The sequence below is a fragment of the Seriola aureovittata genome, chromosome 12 (assembly GCF_021018895.1).
Source record: "Seriola aureovittata isolate HTS-2021-v1 ecotype China chromosome 12, ASM2101889v1, whole genome shotgun sequence".
Taxonomy (NCBI): Eukaryota; Metazoa; Chordata; class Actinopteri; order Carangiformes; family Carangidae; genus Seriola; species Seriola aureovittata.
In genome coordinates, this window is record NC_079375.1 from 15,979,025 (window position 1) to 15,999,328 (window position 20,304).

The 20,304-nt window shown below is 41.4% G+C and overlaps 1 protein-coding gene across 3 annotated transcripts in view; it reads left to right on the top strand.

Annotated features, from left to right (window-relative positions):
• Positions 1-20,304, top strand: part of LOC130179492 (ephrin type-B receptor 1-B) — a 159,857-nt gene that overhangs the window by 102,725 nt on the left and 36,828 nt on the right. For all 3 annotated transcript variants that reach the window (XM_056392505.1, XM_056392504.1, XM_056392506.1), the window contains exons 5-6: positions 3,769-4,104; positions 17,182-17,306. In XM_056392505.1, the coding sequence (XP_056248480.1) occupies positions 3,769-4,104; positions 17,182-17,306 (461 nt within the window). The remainder of the gene's footprint in view (positions 1-3,768; positions 4,105-17,181; positions 17,307-20,304) is intronic.

The window sequence follows — 20,304 nt, forward strand, 5'->3', positions numbered from 1 at the left end:
TGTTCAGGTGAAAGCGACCTTGCAGAATTCCCCCCACTGATGAACCCATGTTTTTCGGCTAAAGGCCTCCCACACTGAAAGATTTAGATCAGAGTGTAGGCAGACTGTCCATGGGGAATACCAGCTCAAATCCCACTTGACCAATGGACCGCCAAAACATCCAAGTTTTTACCGGTTCCGTCAGACTCTTTATTTATATTTACCTGACCCTGAAATGACCTTTGTCCATTAGCATGGTATTTCCGTGTGGTGCAACAAGGTTTAGCCTTGTGCTGAGTGAGACTAAACAGACCTAACTTCATCAAGTCAAGTCTGCTCAGTGATTATTAATAATTTGACTCCATGTTATTCATAAATAAGACATACCTCGACATATGAAATGTGTAATTTATGTAAGAAAATCGTCAGGTTGAAATTTTTATGATGTGCTGTATTTTTAATTATAATCTGATGTGATACAGCAGAATTATGAGTTACATTCTGGTGAAATTTTAGAAGGGTGTCTCAGAAACATTAAGTTGTTAGAAAACAAATTTGCAAACTCTCTCTAAATAGTCGCAAAGATGGGATTTCTATAGGATATTGTCAGTTTGTGCAATCATTTAAACAGCTTACACAGACTCTTCCTTGAATCACAGTTTTGGCAGCAATGGCATTGTTGTTGAATGTAAACACAAGCAAGTCTGAGAACAAGCATATTAACCACAAGAATAAAAACAAACTAAAGGCAGCCAATAAAATGCTATAACATTTCATTTTCACTTCAAATTGTTTGTGCTACGATGCTAGTTATACACTAAATATTTAAAGATGACATGACTTTTACTACTTCCACATATTCAACCTACAAAGGCGTGTCATCTGGCTGCATGTTTGCCTTGCTGTGCATTTGTGCTTCCCTGAACAACAATATTGATTTCTTAGCTGGTCTGCACTCTCCTTTCCATTTGGTCATTTAGTCTCATCATGTGCCACTGAGATTGCCTTAGCTCCTTAAAAGGGAACATACAATGTGGCTGGCTGGGAAGACAGGATTCACCAGAGCACCAGTCACATTTATATTCCCCTTAAAATCGTTTGTATCAGTTTTATTTTTATACTGCCAAATCATAACATACACTATCTGAAGGCACTTTACAGAGTAAGGTCAATAGTAAGGGACAGAGGTGAAGGAGGAGACACCAGAAACCACTATATATAGTATGCTGTTGTACTAAAGCACTGTCAGACTGGTTGTTAATAGTAATAATAATAATGATAATAATAGGTGCCGCAATGATAGCAACACATAGTAATTATAACAATAATAAAAACAATAATATTGATAATGAGTGTTGTGTAGTAGATGCATATTATGCATCAATTTATGTGTTGCTTTCTGATAATATTGATTAAAGGACGTATATATAGGGTGAAAAGTGTCGATCCTAGCACAGAACCCGGGTGGAACTCCATGAATAACTTTTGTGTGCATGGAAGTGTCATTGTATCTATCATTGTATTGTATCCATTCAGTAAATATGACTTGAACCAGCCTAGTACAGTTTCTTTGTTCCCAATGACATGTTCAAGTTTCTGTAGTAAAATCTTGTGATCGATGGTGTTAGTTGCAGCACTAACACCTAGGAGGATAAGTATAGAGACGAGTCCTTTGTCCTAGACCACAAGAAGACCATTGATAACTTTCACCGGAGCTGTTTCTGCACTATGATGTTCTCTAAATCCTGACTGAAAGTTTCAAACATGCCATTCCTATGCACATTGGAGTGGCATTCAGTAGAGCACATACCTCCGACAAGGCCAAACAATCCCACACATGTCTATGTGATCCAGTTTATTATCTGGATCTGTGATTGTTGTGATTGCACTAGTAAAATGGAGCCCTTACTGCAATGTTAATACATTTCAGACAGGTACAGCGGCTGCTTGGAGATAATGTTTTGCCACTATAAACTAAGTGAAAGAACATGTATGTAAGCATACCAAATCTGATTGGCATAGCTAAATGAACTCCAGCTGAAAGCCTGTAAGTAACGTCTTCAGCAAATTAAATCCTATGGCAAATTACAACAGCCGAAGGCTACAGTAATAGTCTACAAATCACTGGTTAAGTGGCAGTCACATTTGATTTCTTGTGCTGTCCCTGCATATGTGGAGCCTGGTTGTATTTGGGATGAAGGAGTGTGACGCTTCCTTCACACCTCAACCTGGAAGTGTTTTTTTTCCCCCCACCGTTGTATGAATACATTGATATAGACAGCGCAGACACAGATACATGGAAACAGGTAGTTCAGGCATGTGTATTTGTGCCACATGCATTTTCCACATGAGCAGATGCGCATTGCTTTTGACTGCAATGCAAGTTTAGGGGCAAGTGCATGTACGTGATTAATGGCACAGAGGATACAAGCAGTGTGAGTAACATATGCCTATTGTTCGGCACCCAAGGGAAACAGCTAAAGTCCTGCCAATTCCCTCATATAGACCGTTCCTACCAAAACACACATCCACATACAGTACACCTGGTAGCATTCAAGGACCAAATTATGTACCATTTGACCATGTATTTGGAGCTCTAGCGGTCCTCCCAGCCCAGCCATAATAATCACACTATGGGGTTCACGCCTTTCCTGTCACTGACCTCTTTGTCGTTGGGGTGCTGAGCCGCAGTCGCAGCAGTAACAGTGCCGTTCACTCACCCTTGTGTGTTCCGTTGCTTTGTCCCAGCTCCCCAGGGCTATCCCACATGGCTTTGCAGCAACAATGATTAATTGTGTCAGTGTTGACTGAAGGAACTATCCGCCCCATGCCCACACAAATAGGAAACTCAAGTGCTGCATCATAATATACTTAAATATCTATATGTATTGTCATATTTTTCTCATGGGCAAAAACAAAGGAGAAGAGGAAAGGAAGTATGCTAGAGAGCTGAATAATTCTTCAAAGTGGCTCTAGAGTTGAATGATTCTTTAGTTTCACAGTAGTCATGTATCGAGAAATGAGTCAGTTTAAATTCTTTTTTAATGATAAAGGTCAAGCTTTATGAAGAATAAATTGGAACCAGATCAGCTCTGCAGGGCAGCCTCACTCAACCCTAAGCAGCACTGACTAAGGACTTTGCTGAGTTTCTCCATTATTGGCAGCGTCTGGTATCTGAGAGGGAAGAGCTGTTTCTGAGCAGCCGCGGGGATATAGTCTCGGTTAAGCAGAATTCTACACTGCCATTTGAACAGATTTCAACTCTTAAAGAATTGTGCTGCAATTGCAGGAGGCTGAACAAGCCAATTCTCTGCCCCCTAATATTTAGCCACCACTCAAGCAAAAAAAAAAAAAAAAAAAGTTTTATTATAACTTCATTTCTCTCTCTATATTGCCTTAAAGTTTCTACTCCAGCTGCGGGCTATGAGGGAGTGAATGGGAGCGTGAATCTCCAGAGCCACTTGGATAAGAATACTCCATGCAACACTGCATTTTGCTAAATAACCAATGGTTGATAGACACAAATGTTTCGCTGTATGATCTCTCTGGGTATGAATGGAATAAATTAGAATTCCAATTGTGCTGAAGATGAAGAAAAAGAAGTAAAAGTTGCTCTTAGACAACAACATTTATGTTTATTAGAAGTTGTAAATTGGCTACATTGACAAAACAGCAGACAGATGTATAAAGCAAGTTTTTTCCTTTTTCTTTAAAAGCAATGCAGTATTTTGCTTTAAAGATCATGACAGCTCGCCTTTATCTTACATCTTTTCTCTGTACGTGTTACAGGTGTCCCATCCAGCCCAAGGAATGTGATCTCCATTGTGAATGAAACCTCTGTGATCCTGGAGTGGCATTCCCCCAGGGAGACGGGTGGCCGCGACGATGTCGTCTACAACATAGTGTGCAAGAAGTGTCGCACCGACCGGCGCTCCTGCTCCCACTGTGACGACAACGTGGATTTCGTCCCGCGACAGCTGGGTCTGACTGAGACCAGAGTGTTCATCAGCAACCTGTGGGCTCACACCCTCTACAGCTTCGAGATTCAGGCTGTCAATGGAGTTAGTAATAAGAGCCCATATCCGGCCCAGCATGTCTCCATAGACATCACCACCAATCAGGCCGGTAAGTGGCAGCTGTGGCTAGGTGTGATGACGCTAATGATGATGTTGTGGTGGTAGTGATGATGATGTTTATACTGAATCATTTGCAATATCATCATCATTGTCGTGTAACTTTACATACTGCCATTGGTGTTTTTTAAATCCCTCCTCTGTAAGCAATCTACTTTTCACTCTGCCTTCATTTGATTTTTATTTCACACTTCTCAAATAGCAAATCCTACAATTATTGCATCTTCAACTCAAAATGCTCATTCCAGAAATCCTTGCTTTCACAACACAAGTCATTTATGCAACCTCTTTGCTGAGGCTGAAGGCTGGTTGCTTCACAGACACATCTCTTTGTTGTTTAGTTTGGTCTTTGTTTAATGAGACTTTGTTTTGAGAGCAAAGCTGCATGGCAAGTCAGTACTCCTCACTTCACGGAAGGCTACACCCCAGTTGAAACCTGTCTTTAAACCTTCCGATTTATGCGCTGAAACACTCCTGCTCTTTGGATTAACACAAAGTAACGAGATTTAATCTTATGTCATTTTGTCCCTTTCACATATTTGAGTTACATTGAGCATTTCGATATTTAGGTGTGACCCATGAAGCCACCGTTTCTTTGTTGCATTGGTCTAAGCTTTGCTGACAGCAGCCACAGACGTGTTGGACTGCAGGTTTCACCTTTAGTGTTGTATAACAGCTGTCCACGTTCAACTCTGTTCACTGTTCAATACTTTAATGTCAGACTGGACCGCACCCAAGATAGATACATGGACAGCTGCTGTTTTCAGGCCAAGTTGAAATATTCTTCACTCCTACTCTCTCTCTCTCTCTCTCTCTCTCTGTCTGTCCTCTATCTCCTTGTCTGTCTCTCTCTATGTTTGTGTTTGTGTTTGTGTGTGTGTGTGTGTGTGTGTTTGTTTGTGCGTGCGTGCGTGCGTGCGTGCGTGCGTGCGTGCGTGCGTGCGTACGCATTCCCTGCCTTTGCCTGTGATGGATCTGAGCCCAGCCAATGAAAATGACCTTCATCCTGTTATTTCTCTCTCTCTCTCTCTCTCTCTCTCTTCCCTCTCTTTCTCCCTGTCTGTTTCTCTGCATGTTTGTGCGTGCATGTGTGCTCATCCTCTAACTGAGCCTGTGATGGGATCTGAGCCCAGCCAATGGAAATGACAGGTGGAGGATATTGTGTTTGCCGATCCTTTTTTTTTTTTTCTTGCTACAGCGTGTTTCATGCTCTTGTAGGTCTTTGACTTGTACACAAAGGCGCCTATCAAGGGACAAATATTGACCAAGTGAAAAATTTAAATGAGGCTATCTTCATTTTTCTGTGGATGAGGCGGACCGTGGAAATTGCAGCGTGAGCTTGTGGGACCTAATAACAGACATGAAGTGGAGTTACAGTGTGGCAAAAGACAAGCGATTTTTGGTTGAGTTCATGCTGGCGAGGTTCCCGTGACGAAAGAGTCACAAGTTTGTCAGCTTGGGTTCCCGGAACCCTTTGTCGGTCATGCGCTGTGATTTTCTGTGTCATGTTTTCTGTCACGTACAGTGAGCATTGGTGTCAGCAAATACATATTCAGATTCAGTGATGAAACATCTAATGTCAAAGGAGTTCAGAATTACTGGTTTTACATTTCTGCTTCGAAGAATGAACTTTACTTCACATTTATCTCAAAGACTGGTGAAGAAGAAAGGCCTTCATTCTGATCTCTTTTGTATAGCAGTACATTTTGAAATTAAATTTGGCCCGGTTGGTAGAGGGCATACCGTGTTTGATTATGGCGAGGAATGTAATGATCAACTGAACTTGTCTTTGTCTGAGAATGAGTCAGGGGAGGAGTGGGAGGGAAGATAGGGCAGGAAGGAGAAAGCAGGCGCCTTTTTTTTTTTTTTTTTGACCAGACTGCTAGATTTTGACAGTGAAGGAGAGGAAAATGAGGGAGTAAATAGGTCTGATTATCAGGGTGGCCTAATGGTGCTGACTGTCCCCATTTGACAGGCTAATAGCACACTTGACAGATAGATGTAGAAGAAGCAATGCCCAGGCCTATTGTTGAAGTCTGCTTCAGTAATGAGGTGTCTGCCAGTAATCTGCCAGGCCTATGTCCAGCCTTATGTGGCCCTTTGTAGCCAGATAATTGCACTGTTCCTCGTTTCGACGGGGGTGGGGGGGTTTCGCTGGCAGGCCACTGGAGAGGCAGAAGAGTCCAGAAGGGATTATTGTTAATAATGCACTTCAAAATCTAAAAGTAGAGACACTGTTTAAAATGTATCTTGTTGGTTTACTTCACTAAGACCGCAGCACTGATAAATACAACCTGTTGCCATTTTCGAGAACCCGCACCCCTGCATCATGCGAGGGTGGGAGAGGTGGCTTAATAAAATGCGAGATCCATGTAAATGAAGTAGCAACAGGAGAGCTGTCGGTATTTTGTCAAAACTGAGCCCTGAGGTAAATTCCAAGTCCAACGTCAATCATACATGAAATGGGACCATCAATCCATTATACCAATACACCACTCACTGAGCACTTTATTAGGAAAACCATAGTAATACTATAGGCACCAGCAGTCACGTCACAGTGTCACGGAGATCACATTTTCTCCCCATTCGGATGTTTGATGTGAACATTGACTGAAGCTCTTAAACTGCATGATTTATGCATTGCACTGCTGCCCAGTGATTGGCTGATTGGATAATTGCATAAATAAGTAGATGTTCAGTGAGTGTATTGTAAATCTTGCAAATGGTAAGTGATTGTTAATGTGAAAAAAAAAAACCAAAACAAACAACTATAATCCAGATAAATACATAAACACTACTTTTCAGCTGGTATTGATGTCTATATAAAAACAACCTGTTCCTACATCTCACTTTTAAAGCAGCAATTTGAAGCGATCAGAACCCTGCTGAAAAATATTTGATTGTTTCAGCATCAGAACTATCAGACAACTTTAGCACTTACCTGCGAGGCAGAATTACAGGTTGGCACTGTTTGGACTTAACAGATGAACAATACACAACTCTAATTTCACATAATGCCCTATCCATGTCAGACCCAAGACTGCCATTAAAACAGACAGATTTCTTTGTTTATATGACCATTTTTATGCGCATCAGTGGAATGCACAGGTGCACATCTATCCAGGATATGAAAGTTGAAATTGGTCCATTAATACATTAATTGCAATTCGGTTTTAAATTGGAATTATCTATCCACAAAACGTGACTCTGGAAAGCTACAGATTTAGAGTCTGTTGTATTAAACACACAATGCTGTGGAACTGTGCGTACAAACCCTGGTAACATTGAACATTGTCCATTTTTAATGCATACGATTGACCCTCAGTGTACTAACATTCCTTAATGAAATGAAGGGAATTACTTAATGGTTAGTTCATAATAACAAGACATTTTTACCATTTCTATTTTGGTTTTTCTTAGTTTTTAATGTGGAGTACATATAGCTGAAATAATGTGGCACAGTTAATGGTAAAGGGTTCTCCTCTAAATCCGTCTTGGTGCTGCCTCGCAAGGTGAGTCATTTTTGTCATGTGCTATTGTGCTGAGCACAGCTGTTGAAAAAAGGCTTGAGATGGGTAATATGATTGCTTAGCAGATAATAATTAACCAAGATACCCCAACATCAACACACAAAATTCCAATTTATTTTCCATTCCACACAACATTCACAGATATACCTCCGCTTAACATCAGTAAAGTAAATTGGTATTTGTATATGCACTCAGTATGTGCACAAAATGAAGCAGTGATAGCAGACGTCCCTTCCATCTAATGAAAATGACCGTCTTCAGTGTCAATCATATGCAGTACATCTCTGTTTAAACGACCATTTCACCAATTCCTAACCTTATCTGAATCCAAAACCGTATATTGACGGGAACCTCGAAACATACAACAGACGAAGGCCAAGGAAAAGTGGTGAGGTCTAAGCCTAAGTTTAAATTTTTGTAGTTTCAAAGTCTCACAGTTCTGTCTTGTCAATGTCAGTATGCTCAAAACAACATCATCAGGTTTGGGATTTACAGGGAAAAAATGCAGCCTTCCCATACCATTGAAAAGGGTAATGGTATATTATTACCCCTCTAGCACTATAAGGGTGTCAACATATGAGAGAACAGATCAGTGAAGTGGTCCTTTAAGTCAGATTACTAAGGAAAGAAAAAGTTTGTACCTGTCTCAATGGAGTCTTGCCTTTTCAACTTGGCATGGCTTTAGTGTGGACTGTTGGGAGATTAAGGAAAACCAAGAGACCACCTATAAAACAGTAAGGCAGCAGTAGTTAGACAGGTTGTGGTGTAAATTGACCATGAGAAGAAAAGGTGATGGGAGGAAAAGGAGAGCGAGGATGAAGAGGAGGAGAGGAGGAAATAATGGAGGTGAGGAGGGAGTTGAAGGGATTTAGTGCGAATCACCAAAGAGGTCGTTTAACTGCCCTCGAACCTAGTGTGTGTGTCTGGGAGGAGGGACTGATCAATAGTGTGATTTAGGAGTTCATTCACGGCCTGTGCTCTCCAGGAGATTCACGCACACACACATATAGATACAGACACACAAAGGTTATATAAGGCCCGCCTCGGAGGCCATCATTCACACCTGACCTGAATTAAGTCATATTTATCTATGTTAGCTATAGAAAAATAGCTATTTTATGTCTCTTTGTGAATTAGGATGGTTTAATTTAAGGTGGGAAGAGACACTCTCTGCTTCTAGGGAATTTATTAAAATGCTAAACGACCACAAAGATGAATACGTATGGTTGTCACGCAGGCAATGAAAGTACTTGAGGTGAAAACTACAGACAGAGCAGCCATGTTTTCCTTATGTAATCCATCCTGGACACTTAACCCACATCCACCACTGCCTCAGATGAAGAGGGTGTTTTTCATCCTTTACACATTTTACAACTCCTTTCTGCTGAGTGGTTATGCGGGGGTGGTTTGGTGAACAATTCATGAGAAAAAAAAGTACATAAATCTTATGACTGGTGCTATCTTTTTCAACTAATGCCTGATGCTCAACAGTTCTATGATCTTACTGGCACAGCCTTCTTGACCTAGATTATGTGCCAACAATCCCTCAAACCACAGAATGCCAAGTATATCTACAAACAATCCTCCTCCACTTAGCTGCTCTGTTTAGAGCGCTATTCCCACAGAAATGCAAACATCACTATCCTTGGCCTTCTATGGGCAAGTCCGACCGAGTGGGTTTCATTCAGGATACCGGGATGCAATGCGCTGGACTGAAATCCAAACAACCAGATGAATTAAAGAAATGTGCGCTCTGTGGGACTCTAAAATCAGACGAGATGTTAGGCAAACATGTCTGTGGAGGGTATTCAAGACACTACTCATTATGTCTTTTCGGTTTACAGCCCACAGAGTCTTCCGATTTGTTTTCTGGGGGTTTGCCTTTTTTGTTTTTCTTGTTTCTCCCCTCTCACTGCCGCCTCTATGTATCCGAGCTGGAGTGTCCAAGAGTTTCATCATCTGAGACGGTTCTTCTGGCTCTCTCTGAGTGCCATTTTTATTTCATTTGATGCCTGTTCTCATAAATTTTGGATCCTGTCCCTGGACCCAGAGAGTGAGGTATTAGCTGCCGGCAAAAATAATAAAAGTGTGGGTTTGAATGCTACTGAGGTCCTTTGTCAATTATGATGACTTCATATAGTGTTTTAAGTGACAGTAGGAGTAAGTGTGAGTTTGTCTGTGTGTCAAAGTATGCTCATGCGGTGTACGGGAGGAAGTGCACTAAAGAGAAAGAACAATTTCTATACAATGCATTCACAATGTATTCCGAACCCTTCACTTTTTTCATATTTTGTTATGTTGCAGCCTTGTGATAAAATTGTTTAAATTCATTTTTTCCCTCACCAATCTACATTTAAACAGAATGTAATTCAAATTTGTTAAAAAGGAAACACAACACAAGTGTTCAGGCCCTTTGAAATTTAGCTCATGTGTCTCCCGTTTCTCTTGAAATGAGTCCACCTGTGGTAAATTCAATTGAATTGCTTATGATTTGGACCTTCTCTCTATAAGGTCTCACAGCTGACAATGAATATCAGAGAGAAAAATCAAGCCATGAGTGGGAAGAAACTGCCCGCAGGGCTCAGAGACAGGATTGGTGTCTAGGCACAGATCTGGGGAAGGCTAGGGAAAAAAAAAAAAAAAAAAAACATGAGCAATATCCCAAGAGCACAGTGGCCTGTATAATTCTTAAATGGAAGAAGTTTGGAACAACCAGGACTCGTCTCCTCAGTGAAAGTTTGCAACAACAAAAAAAAAAAAACACCTAAAGGAATCTCTGTGACTGTGAGAAACAAGATTCTTTGATCTGGTGAAACCAAGATTCAACTGTTTGGCCTCAGTTCTAAGCATCATGTCTGGAGGAAACCAGCCACCTTTCATCACCTGCCCATTACCATCCCAACAGTGAAGCGTGGTGGTGGCAGCATCAGGCTTTGGGGGTGTTTTTCAGCAGGAGGGACAGGGAGAAACTGAACGGAGCTATCTTTCATGAAAACGTGGTCGAGAGCACTCGGGACCTCAGACTGGACAGGCTGTTCACCTTCCAACAGGACAATGACCTGAAGCACACAGCCAAGACAACACAGGAGTGGCTTAGGGACAACTCTGTGAATGTCCTTGAGCGGCCGAGCCTAGAGCCCCGACTTGAACCCAATCGAACATCTCTGGAGAGACCTGAAAATAGCTGTCCACAGACGGTCCCCATCCAATCTGACAGAGATTGAAAGGATCTGCAGTGAAGAATGGCAGAAAATCCTCAAAAACAGGTGTGCAAAGCTTTGCGGGGTCATACCCAAGAAGACTTTAGGCTATAATCGCTGCCTAAGGTGCTTCAACTAAGTACTGAGTAAAGGCTCTCAATACTTATTGTCAATGTGATATCTCACTTTAGATTCTGTTTTTGCTTTGTCATTATGGGGAACTGAGTGTAAACTGATGAGGTGAAAAATTAATTTAAACGATTTTAGCATGAGGCTGCAACATAAGAATATGAAGAAAAAAAAAAAGGGAAAGCGTCTGAATACTTTGCGAATGCACTGTATGTGTCCGTGAAACGTGTTTATGCACAGAAAGTTGAATGGGCTTCGGCGGTAAGATCAACTGACCAATTATAGTGCAACTTTTTGTCCAGTCATTTCACCGACAGTAACCGATGCAGAGCAGGAACTTCCAGCTGGGAATTCAGATGTGAAAGCAGCTCAACCGCAACACATGCATGAGGAACAGACAGCTGCCTGCACTCAAGTCCTATCCCAGTAAATCTCACAATGAGAGAGAGGCCAAACTGACAGGGGAGGGAGAGAGCGGGCGACTTAAAACTATTATTGGTTACTTTATATGGACCACATATAGTGTGAATATAATATGAGTGGAACTTCGTGGGGTTACTACTCAGCCTGTGAAAACGGTTGTTTAATGTCTTCCGTTGTTCTGGAGGAAGCTTTGTCAAGTCTGAGAAAATAACCCCAGTGATGTCATCAGGGTCGTTTTGGCTTGGCCTCAGATATTTAACACAAACTCAGTGTTACAAACTGGGGGGTGTGGACTTTGAAAGATGCGGACATTTACAAGACAGGCAGTGTCTAACAATAACACACGTGACTCAGAGTCAGGATATCTCCGCACTGTGAGCCCCCAGTTTTATGGAAGTGTATTACTATATAACTTTAGTATTGTCTTTCAATATGTGGAACAGCACATTTGATGCACTGACCCTTCACCACATGATATGAATGATGATGACTGTACACTTGAGGTACAATGATGAAAACAGAGGCTCAGGTCTGTGCCAGACATGTAAAATGATGCACCGACTCATCTGTATTCCACAGTAGATTAATCATACTAAGGTAAAGAAGCTTTTCGTTCTTTCATCACGTTCTTTCGCACTCCCTCTTTCTTTTTTTTTTTTTCTCTCTCCATCGCTGTCTCCCCTTTCCTTTTTCTCTCCCTCTCTCTCTGTCTCGGCCAGACACTGGGAGGCTTTGACTTTGATTAATGGTGAGCCAAGCTCTGCATTAAAAGCCAGGGGCAGCAAGTGGGGCCAGATAAAAGTGGAGCACAGGAGCAAGGGATGGGAGGGATGGAGGGAGGAGAGAGGAGTGCAGGACACAGTCACCAATCACTGTCAGCATCATCGTCCCAGGGTGACAGTGGGGGGACGCAGTTGGAGGGGACAGCGGTGCTTCATTGGGCAGAACCTCACCCTCATACAGGCACGACACATTGTCTCTGACAGGCTCTTCACACATAGACTACTAGGACACAGACACACATACAATTGCACATGCTCTTTATCTGTCTTTCTCCTGCTTTTCCTCCTCAAAAACATGGCCAGTGTCTGTCCAGTGGGAAAGCCAGCTAGAAAAGTTTTTTTTTTTTTTTTTTTTTCAACCAGGAGTGAGAATTTGTGTTGTAAGGGTCGAGGTTTATAATAAAGGGTAGCTACTTTATAATTCAGAACTTAAACTTGTTAGCCTCATAATCAGACCACATTGCCGTTTTGTTTTCACTTCTTTATGCAGGCAGAAATTGTGTTGATGCCAACTAGGGTTATTTTGCTTCAATCAGTCAATAGTAACTTACATGTGCGTCCTGTCCTTGTTGTTCTGAGATCTCAATCCTTAATTTCACCGGCAAAGCTCTGGTGGCCTCGGTTGTTTCTGGGGTTAAGAGCCATCAGAGGACACAACACCAGACCCATTTAGAATCTAAAAATATCTCAGAGATGTGGGTGATGATTCAGGGGTCTCAACCCGGAGTATACACTTGCACACATTTAGCCATTGGACACTTGAAAACACGCTTAAAAAATTCTCCATGGTAAAAAAGAACTGAATCGGGACCGGGGCTTAGTTGCTGGGGCTGTGGAAATACCTCTCTTCCACAGCCCCTTTTTCCACTGCAGTAATTTCTGTGTGGAGTGCCTTTCCCTTGGGTCTGTCAGGAACAGTGTGTGCCTGTGGCCGGTAATTGATAATGCAGCCCAGGCAGCCCTAGCCCTGGTCAGTGGAGCGTGAACCAGCCTGAGAGGCAGAAAGGCTGAAGTGCAACAAGGTGAAGCTTAGCCCTCACACTCTCTGTCGAGGGTATGAGAGAGGGAGAGAGAGAGAGAGAGAGAGGGATGAGGAAAGGAGGGCAGGAGGTGAGAGCCAAGGGAAGGTAGATGGAACAGAATCCATTCACACCGACAGGATAAATAGAGCCCATTCATTTGTTTACATTTAAATTTTTGTCATATCGAAAAAAAATATCCCAATGAAAAATTGTAAAATAATCCTTCTTTCCCACAAAACAGAATGTAGAAGCAATCACAAGTACTGAAAAGGTCAGGGGTTTCTCTCCTTACACTTTCTCTCCTGTGACCGCGGAGCGCTTATGCGAGAGTGAAGTGTGGAGCGAACGAAAAGAAATAAAGTATCCACTGAGGACCCTGATTTAAAAACAGCATCGTTTTGTTGAGAGAGGGTGCTATTCGCTGCCTTTTGAATGGAGGAGTTATTCACAAAGATGGTGAGTGGAGACCAGGTGGAGCGATGACTAGGCCTCAGCAGCGAGCAGGCCGAGAGCCAGGAGGCTATTAGGCACAAAATGTGGAGCACGGGCTTGTGTGGGGCTGTATTTATGCCTGCAGACACGAGGGTGGAGATTCCTTTTCAGCGCTGTATACAAACACCGAGGCTTTGAACTTCATGCGAGAAGCCGTGGAATGAGTTTTTAATCAAACGTACTTGTGTATTCACAAATTGGTTTGATGAGTAAATTTCGGTCGGTGTCGTCTTTTAACTTTAGATAGCACAGAGGAAGGGTTTGTGATTATACAGTAGATTTTGAGCATGTTCACATTTCCTATTAAAAAGGGTGATTTCTACATAGAAGCCAAGCAATTTGTATTTTTATTTCATATTTTGTCACATATTTTGAAAACAGATTTATCTTGTAATTATCTGTAATTTTATCTTTATCATCGATTGATGTATTCATCAAGGATCTACTTAGATCTCAATCCCCTATATCATTAAATAGTCATGTCTAAATAAGCTGATTTAAAGTTTTTAAAAAATATATATTCTTGGGTATTAATTTTGAACAGTTCAATAGTCAAAAACTGCTAGCAACATGAGCAAATCAGAGTCCGATTCAACTGTCATTAATCCTGACATGAAAGTATGAGAGTGAGCCTCAAGCACTTCAAACTGGCAGTGGGGGGTACAGGGAAAAACACAAAAACAGAAATCTCTGAATTGTAAGAACCAAAACTGTTCGAACTCTGGCAGAAAACCCCATCATACATACTAAGAAGCTGATAAGCTTAGCATCACCAGTGAAAGTCAATGAAGTTCCACCAGTAAAATAACCTTTATCTTGATTAGCAGGGATCCCAGTGATCCAGTGTGTGATGATTTGGACTGTGTAGATTTTCTGCAGTTGTGTCAGAGCTGACAGGTTTAGGCAAGGCCTGAACTCCCAGTCAGTGCGAGCCAAAACTGACTGTGACATTTAGGAACTTGTCAGCGTTCCTCAGATTACACATATTAACACAACAAATAGAGGTAGAAAAGTGAATATCAGCACCAGGGGAGAAAGTCTGGGGCTATTGAAATATTTTGACACTACAGTCAGCAATGACAAGATAGCTGTGGATATGTTGAATGTCAACAGTGAGAAAAAATCTGCCAAGGTATGATAGCAAAAAGACAGGTGGATGGACTCAGCTGTGGCTGTTCTCATGGTAAAAAAAAAAAAAAAAAAATAGGGTCAATTTCAGTGCAATTGGATTTACTGTACTTCAAAGCTGTAGTCCATATAGGTAAAAGATAAGAAAACACACTTTCAGCTGATCAGATGCTGAGTCAAAACCTGAGTCAACAGGGTGTGGTGGTTACTGTATGCATATACTGCAAACATAGACACATGCACTCACATGTATACAGAGATTTATTGTAGATGATGTCTTCCTTCTGTCCAATAACAGAATCTCTTAGGGGCATCTAAAGAGTGAAGAGGAGTGGGGATGATGGAGGGATGGCAGAGCAGAGGACAAAAATGATGGAATGAGCAGGAAATTGCAGAGTGTCTGGGTTAATTGACAGCCCATGTGTGCGCATCCAGGTGTACTGGGGCTGACGGATGAAGGGCTGTGCAGCTGCGCCAAAACAATCACAATAATACAATTTTGATAGCTCATACACAGATGGGGTCTTTTACATGTTGACATGTACTGGCTGCAGAATGTCAGTACATGAGTTTAATTTCTAAATAGAGTATATAGAAACTGATGCTCCTTGTTTTGCTGGAGATCAATGATTGCCGCCTGCTTGTGCCTGGAAAGTGGCAATTTTATTGTTTAGAAACATTTTTTTTTTTCCTGACAGCACTGTTTAGTAATTCTGTGGCTCACCATGACATAATTGACACTGAAATCAGCAGTGGAGCACACCAACTGGAGTGTCACAATAAATCAGGTGAAATAAATTTTCATAAAAACTTGCCGATGTTGCTGCCTACTGTTAGACCGCATCTTGTGACAACATCTTTTTGTCAAGCTACTTACAGATTGCTAAATTAGATAAACCTCCTCTGTTCATCTTATATTTGCCCATTTCATTTTAACATTCATTCCTAATATAATGTTTGACTGAGTGGCTCTTGAATGAGAGGAATTTAATAGGACCTATTCCATGCTATTCTATTGAACTGTGCATTATATTGTATATGGGCATGCTTATTAGCTGTATTTATGGTGTTACTGTAACACATTAAGTTGTTTGGCTGCTCAAATTAGTTTAAAAATGCATTAGAGAATTACATAGCAATGACAAATAACTTGTTTTCTTTCCTGATTTAATCAAATTTAAGCAACACAATGACAGTCATTAGCAAACAACATCATGTTGTAGCCATATGTAAATCTTAATTACAAATTTAAAGAGTGAACCAAGCAACACTTTTGAGCAGGAAGAAGGATATTGCTCTTCCAGCAGAGATTTGGTGCAACTGTTGTGTGAATGGGCACTCCTGGAAAAAAAAACCAAAAACAAAAAAACAATTTAAAAAGCTTTGGAACTGTGTTAACTACTGGATACAATGCAGCCCTTGGATGCCACACTTAGTGCTTCCATATTCTTCCTGTAGCCAAAATTACTCAGCCCAACACTAGACTAAATCCAACACGACTGGTTGCCGGACTCATGCCAGACTCGTGGCGACTGGCGATTCTGGCGCAAAGGTAGGCCTGCTAACTGCAGCTGATACTCAGCCCAAGTCCACACCCTCAAATCTTTGCTAAATCTGGCAGCCATATTTTGGCCAAAGCTGACTCAGATTTGGTCCTGCAGTGCCAGAATATGGTTTGACCGTGACTCTAATCAGCCTCGACTCTGCTGGCTACCTGGGTACTGATGAGAATGGCAGTTGCACTGTTTAAACTCAGATTGTGTGCAGAATACTGATTGCTGTGTGCATCTAGAACAGCATAATGCATGATTTGAGTGCCTCCAAGGGATGGGATGTATTGCAAATGTGCACTACTTAAAAATGTATACAATAATTTCTCTAATTATTTGTATGGATAATGCACTCACTCTAATTAGCTGTCATTAAAGTGATTAGAATTTTAGGCAAATAATGAACTGGTTTCCCCATAGCTGGCTTTTGAATCTAAAATAAAGACTCAATATGCTACTAAGTTTTACTTTAGATTCCCTTTTGAATCTAAACTAAAGAATTGTGATGCCTGGCTGAAATTAAATTAAATGGCACTGCACATCTAATCCAAACTACCTAATGGCTGGGTGCCTGCTAGACAGTGAGGGGAAACTTCGGTGGCCTCTGCTCACTGTGCTGTGTCTTCAGCATTAGCAAAGAGGACTCTCATACCTCTTATAATACCTCTGGATGACTGCAATGTTTTATAATCTAGCAGTAAAGAGAACACCTACTCACAACCTGCAAAAAGCTGCCGATGAGACATATCGGCAATCTTTACCGGTTATTCTAGAAACGCACTGATTTTGTGTTACTCTCTCTCTGCCCTGCAGCTCCCTCCATAGTTCCCATCATGCACCAGATCAGCTCCACCATGAATAGCTTCACACTGTCGTGGCCACAGCCGGAACAGCCCAATGGCATCATTCTGGACTACGAGCTGCGTTACTACGAGAAGGTAAGCTGTGTGTGTGTGTGTGTGTGTGTGTGTGTGTGTGTGTGTGTGTGTGTGTGTGTGTGTGTGTGTGTGTGTGTGTGTGTGTGTGTTGTGTGTGTGTGTGTGTGTGTGTGTGTGTGTGTGTGTGTGTGTGTGTGTGTGTGTGTGTGTGTGTGTATTAATGCATGGATTTATGTGGGTTGTATATCTGTTTGTATTCACATTTTCACACTATACTGCAAGTGCATATATGTGTGTGAGAATTTTCATGTGTATCTGCATTGGCACCAGGTCTTTAAGGTGAGCACTAGGACGGTAAACTATGTAAAGATCCCAAAAATCTAAGCTCCCCCGGATATCTTTGAACATAGTCCCCTGGGCTGATAATATGTTCTTTCACTGTGGTCACTCCATCTCTCCCACTGTTCTTTGGTTTCTGCTGCTGATGAAGTGAATAGGTTGACCTCTGCTCCAGGCCCACTCTGCACAGTGCAGCAACCTGTCCCGCTGTGAAAATGCATTGCGTCTGGGGGGAGTCACATCGACCGGTCTGCTCACACACAATACGTCTGCTTTATTAAGTCCCCAACCCTACCCCACAGCGCCTATACTGCTCCAGTATTGACCTGTAGGCCTTTACCCAAGGCCTTGGACATAATGATACGGAGAGACCGGAGACTCAAGCTTTTTGTTTGGGCCCTTGTTTGTCCTCCTAAAGCTGATCAATAGTTACAGCAAGGTTAGTCATGGATGTTTTGTTTTGGTTTTTTTTCCTCAGTCTTTGTCATCTTCAGCTAAGACTTTTTGCAAGACCTGATTCACCTTCACCCATGTTATGCTTTCCAAATAAAAGATACAAATCAATAATTTTATAAATGTTTTTCTTTTTCTGTTGAGTTATTTATTTCAAATTTCCAAACTCATTTCGGCTAAGGTTCCTGGATCAATATTCACAACCCCTCCTAAGAATAGAGGCTGCCATATTTAGCATTTTCTACCAGAGAGGACAACAATCATGTTTTTAAATGATGTTTGCAGTTGGAAATTCAGTTATCCAATAATAGCTTCATTGCTCGCTGTTTCCCCCCCTGGCATTGCACAGGTCATGAAATTGAATCCGATTGCCATGGCCCTGAGAAACCTTATCTGCCAGACAGCTTAATGTCGTGTAAATAACACTTATACAGCCTCCCATTAGCTCATGAATATCAATGAAACCTAATCCTATTGATGTTTATGTAGCGTGTCCCCACACAAATAGATGAGCACAGCGTAATCACAAATTAATGAATTAACGAGGACAAGATTGCTAATTGCACTGGGATGATTCAGGTGACAGAGAGGTTGCTCTCTACACTGCCTACCTCTTTCTTGATGTACCTTCATATTCCCCCCCGTATGCATTACTTTCTATCTGGAAAATGTACCACCGTGTGAGTGTGAGTAAGACACAGAAGGTGAGTCAGAGTGATTGCTTTGTGACACACTGGGCTGTGGAGATGAGATTTCCACATTGGTGGTCCTCTTTTCACACTCTATTTTGGATCTGACAAGCCTTTTTATAGGCTCTAAACAGACTTTTCTTCAGCCAGCCACCATTGTCCAATGTGTCACCGGATACGTTTTGTGTACCTGATTGAGCACCAATCCTCAGAAAACAAGGAAAATGGTACACAATTTTGGCAAAATAATAAAGTACAAAGCATGTGTGTAATGTCTATACCTGTTGAAATTTAATATGCACATAAATTTTCCGTGTCACACACTTTAGCTCGGGTTACTTGCATGCATGTTAGTGTCCTTGTCGCATATGGAGAAGCAGCGAATTGAACTGCACACATCCAGGTCAGTCCTGCCCGCTCACCATTGATTCCCTGAATACTTGAGAGGTCCAGAAAATCTGGAGGTTCCACCTCAGCCATGAAGTGATGATGTGGCATTTTAATCATAAAAGGCAATTATGGGGGGGATGACTCACCATGTCTATCACACATTCCCGTGCATACTCCCAGCCTTACACAGCGCCATGGGTAACATATAGGCTGGATAATACAATCATAAAAAACTGCCTTTTTTTAATATAAAAATGGCCCTGCTCTACTCGCCGTCTTTTATATTCATCTCACTGATGCTTGCATTAATCTGAGAGTAGTCACACTGTTATGGTTCTGGAGTTGATTGTCTCAGCGTGTCTGGCACAGTCAGCTAGTCCTTAGCACAGCAGAGAGCTGTCTCTCTGTACACTCCATCTCACAGGAAGCCTCATATACCCATTTACAATGGCAACTTCTCCAGCAGTATGGCATTGTCACACTTTGTGTTGAATAATACCTCGAGGTAATCATACAAAGAAAAGAAAATCTGCTTCTTTTCCACAGTCTTGGCCACAACTTTAATTCTTGGAGACAGGCTTGCACTAGTTTTTTTAAGTAATGTTTTAATTGCTTTCCAGTATGACTGCCTTTATTTGACAGTTCACAGTAGGAACTGAATGAGATAGAGAGAGAGTGCACTGTGACATTGGATAACGGTCCCCAAATGGTTTCAAATTGTGCTCCCATGATGCCCTATGGGCTCACAAATAGAGGTAGCTGCATAATGCTGTCTTCTAAAACCTTGGAACACAAGCATCACACAGGTTTAAAAAAAGAAGGGAAAAAAAGCGTTTTGAAGCAATTATTGAAACTACTCATTTGATAATGGAGAGAGAAAATAATTAGATATTGTGTAAATATGAAAAATATTTCTTCATTATAATCGTCCGGTGGTGGCTAACAACTTCTTAGTTTAACTTGCATAATTCTCTACCATTTATATTTTAGTTATACATGTCTATTGCGGCAGGTTGTCATTTGAAATAATAACCAATGTCAAAGTAAGCCACTTAGTAACAAAGTTGTGGCCTAATTAAGGCAAGTTCAAAAGGTCATAGGTGAACCAAAGAGTCACTTATTAGTGCAATAGTTAATCATAACAAATTTGTAAAGGTAATAAAACTCCATTTAATTGAAAATGTTCA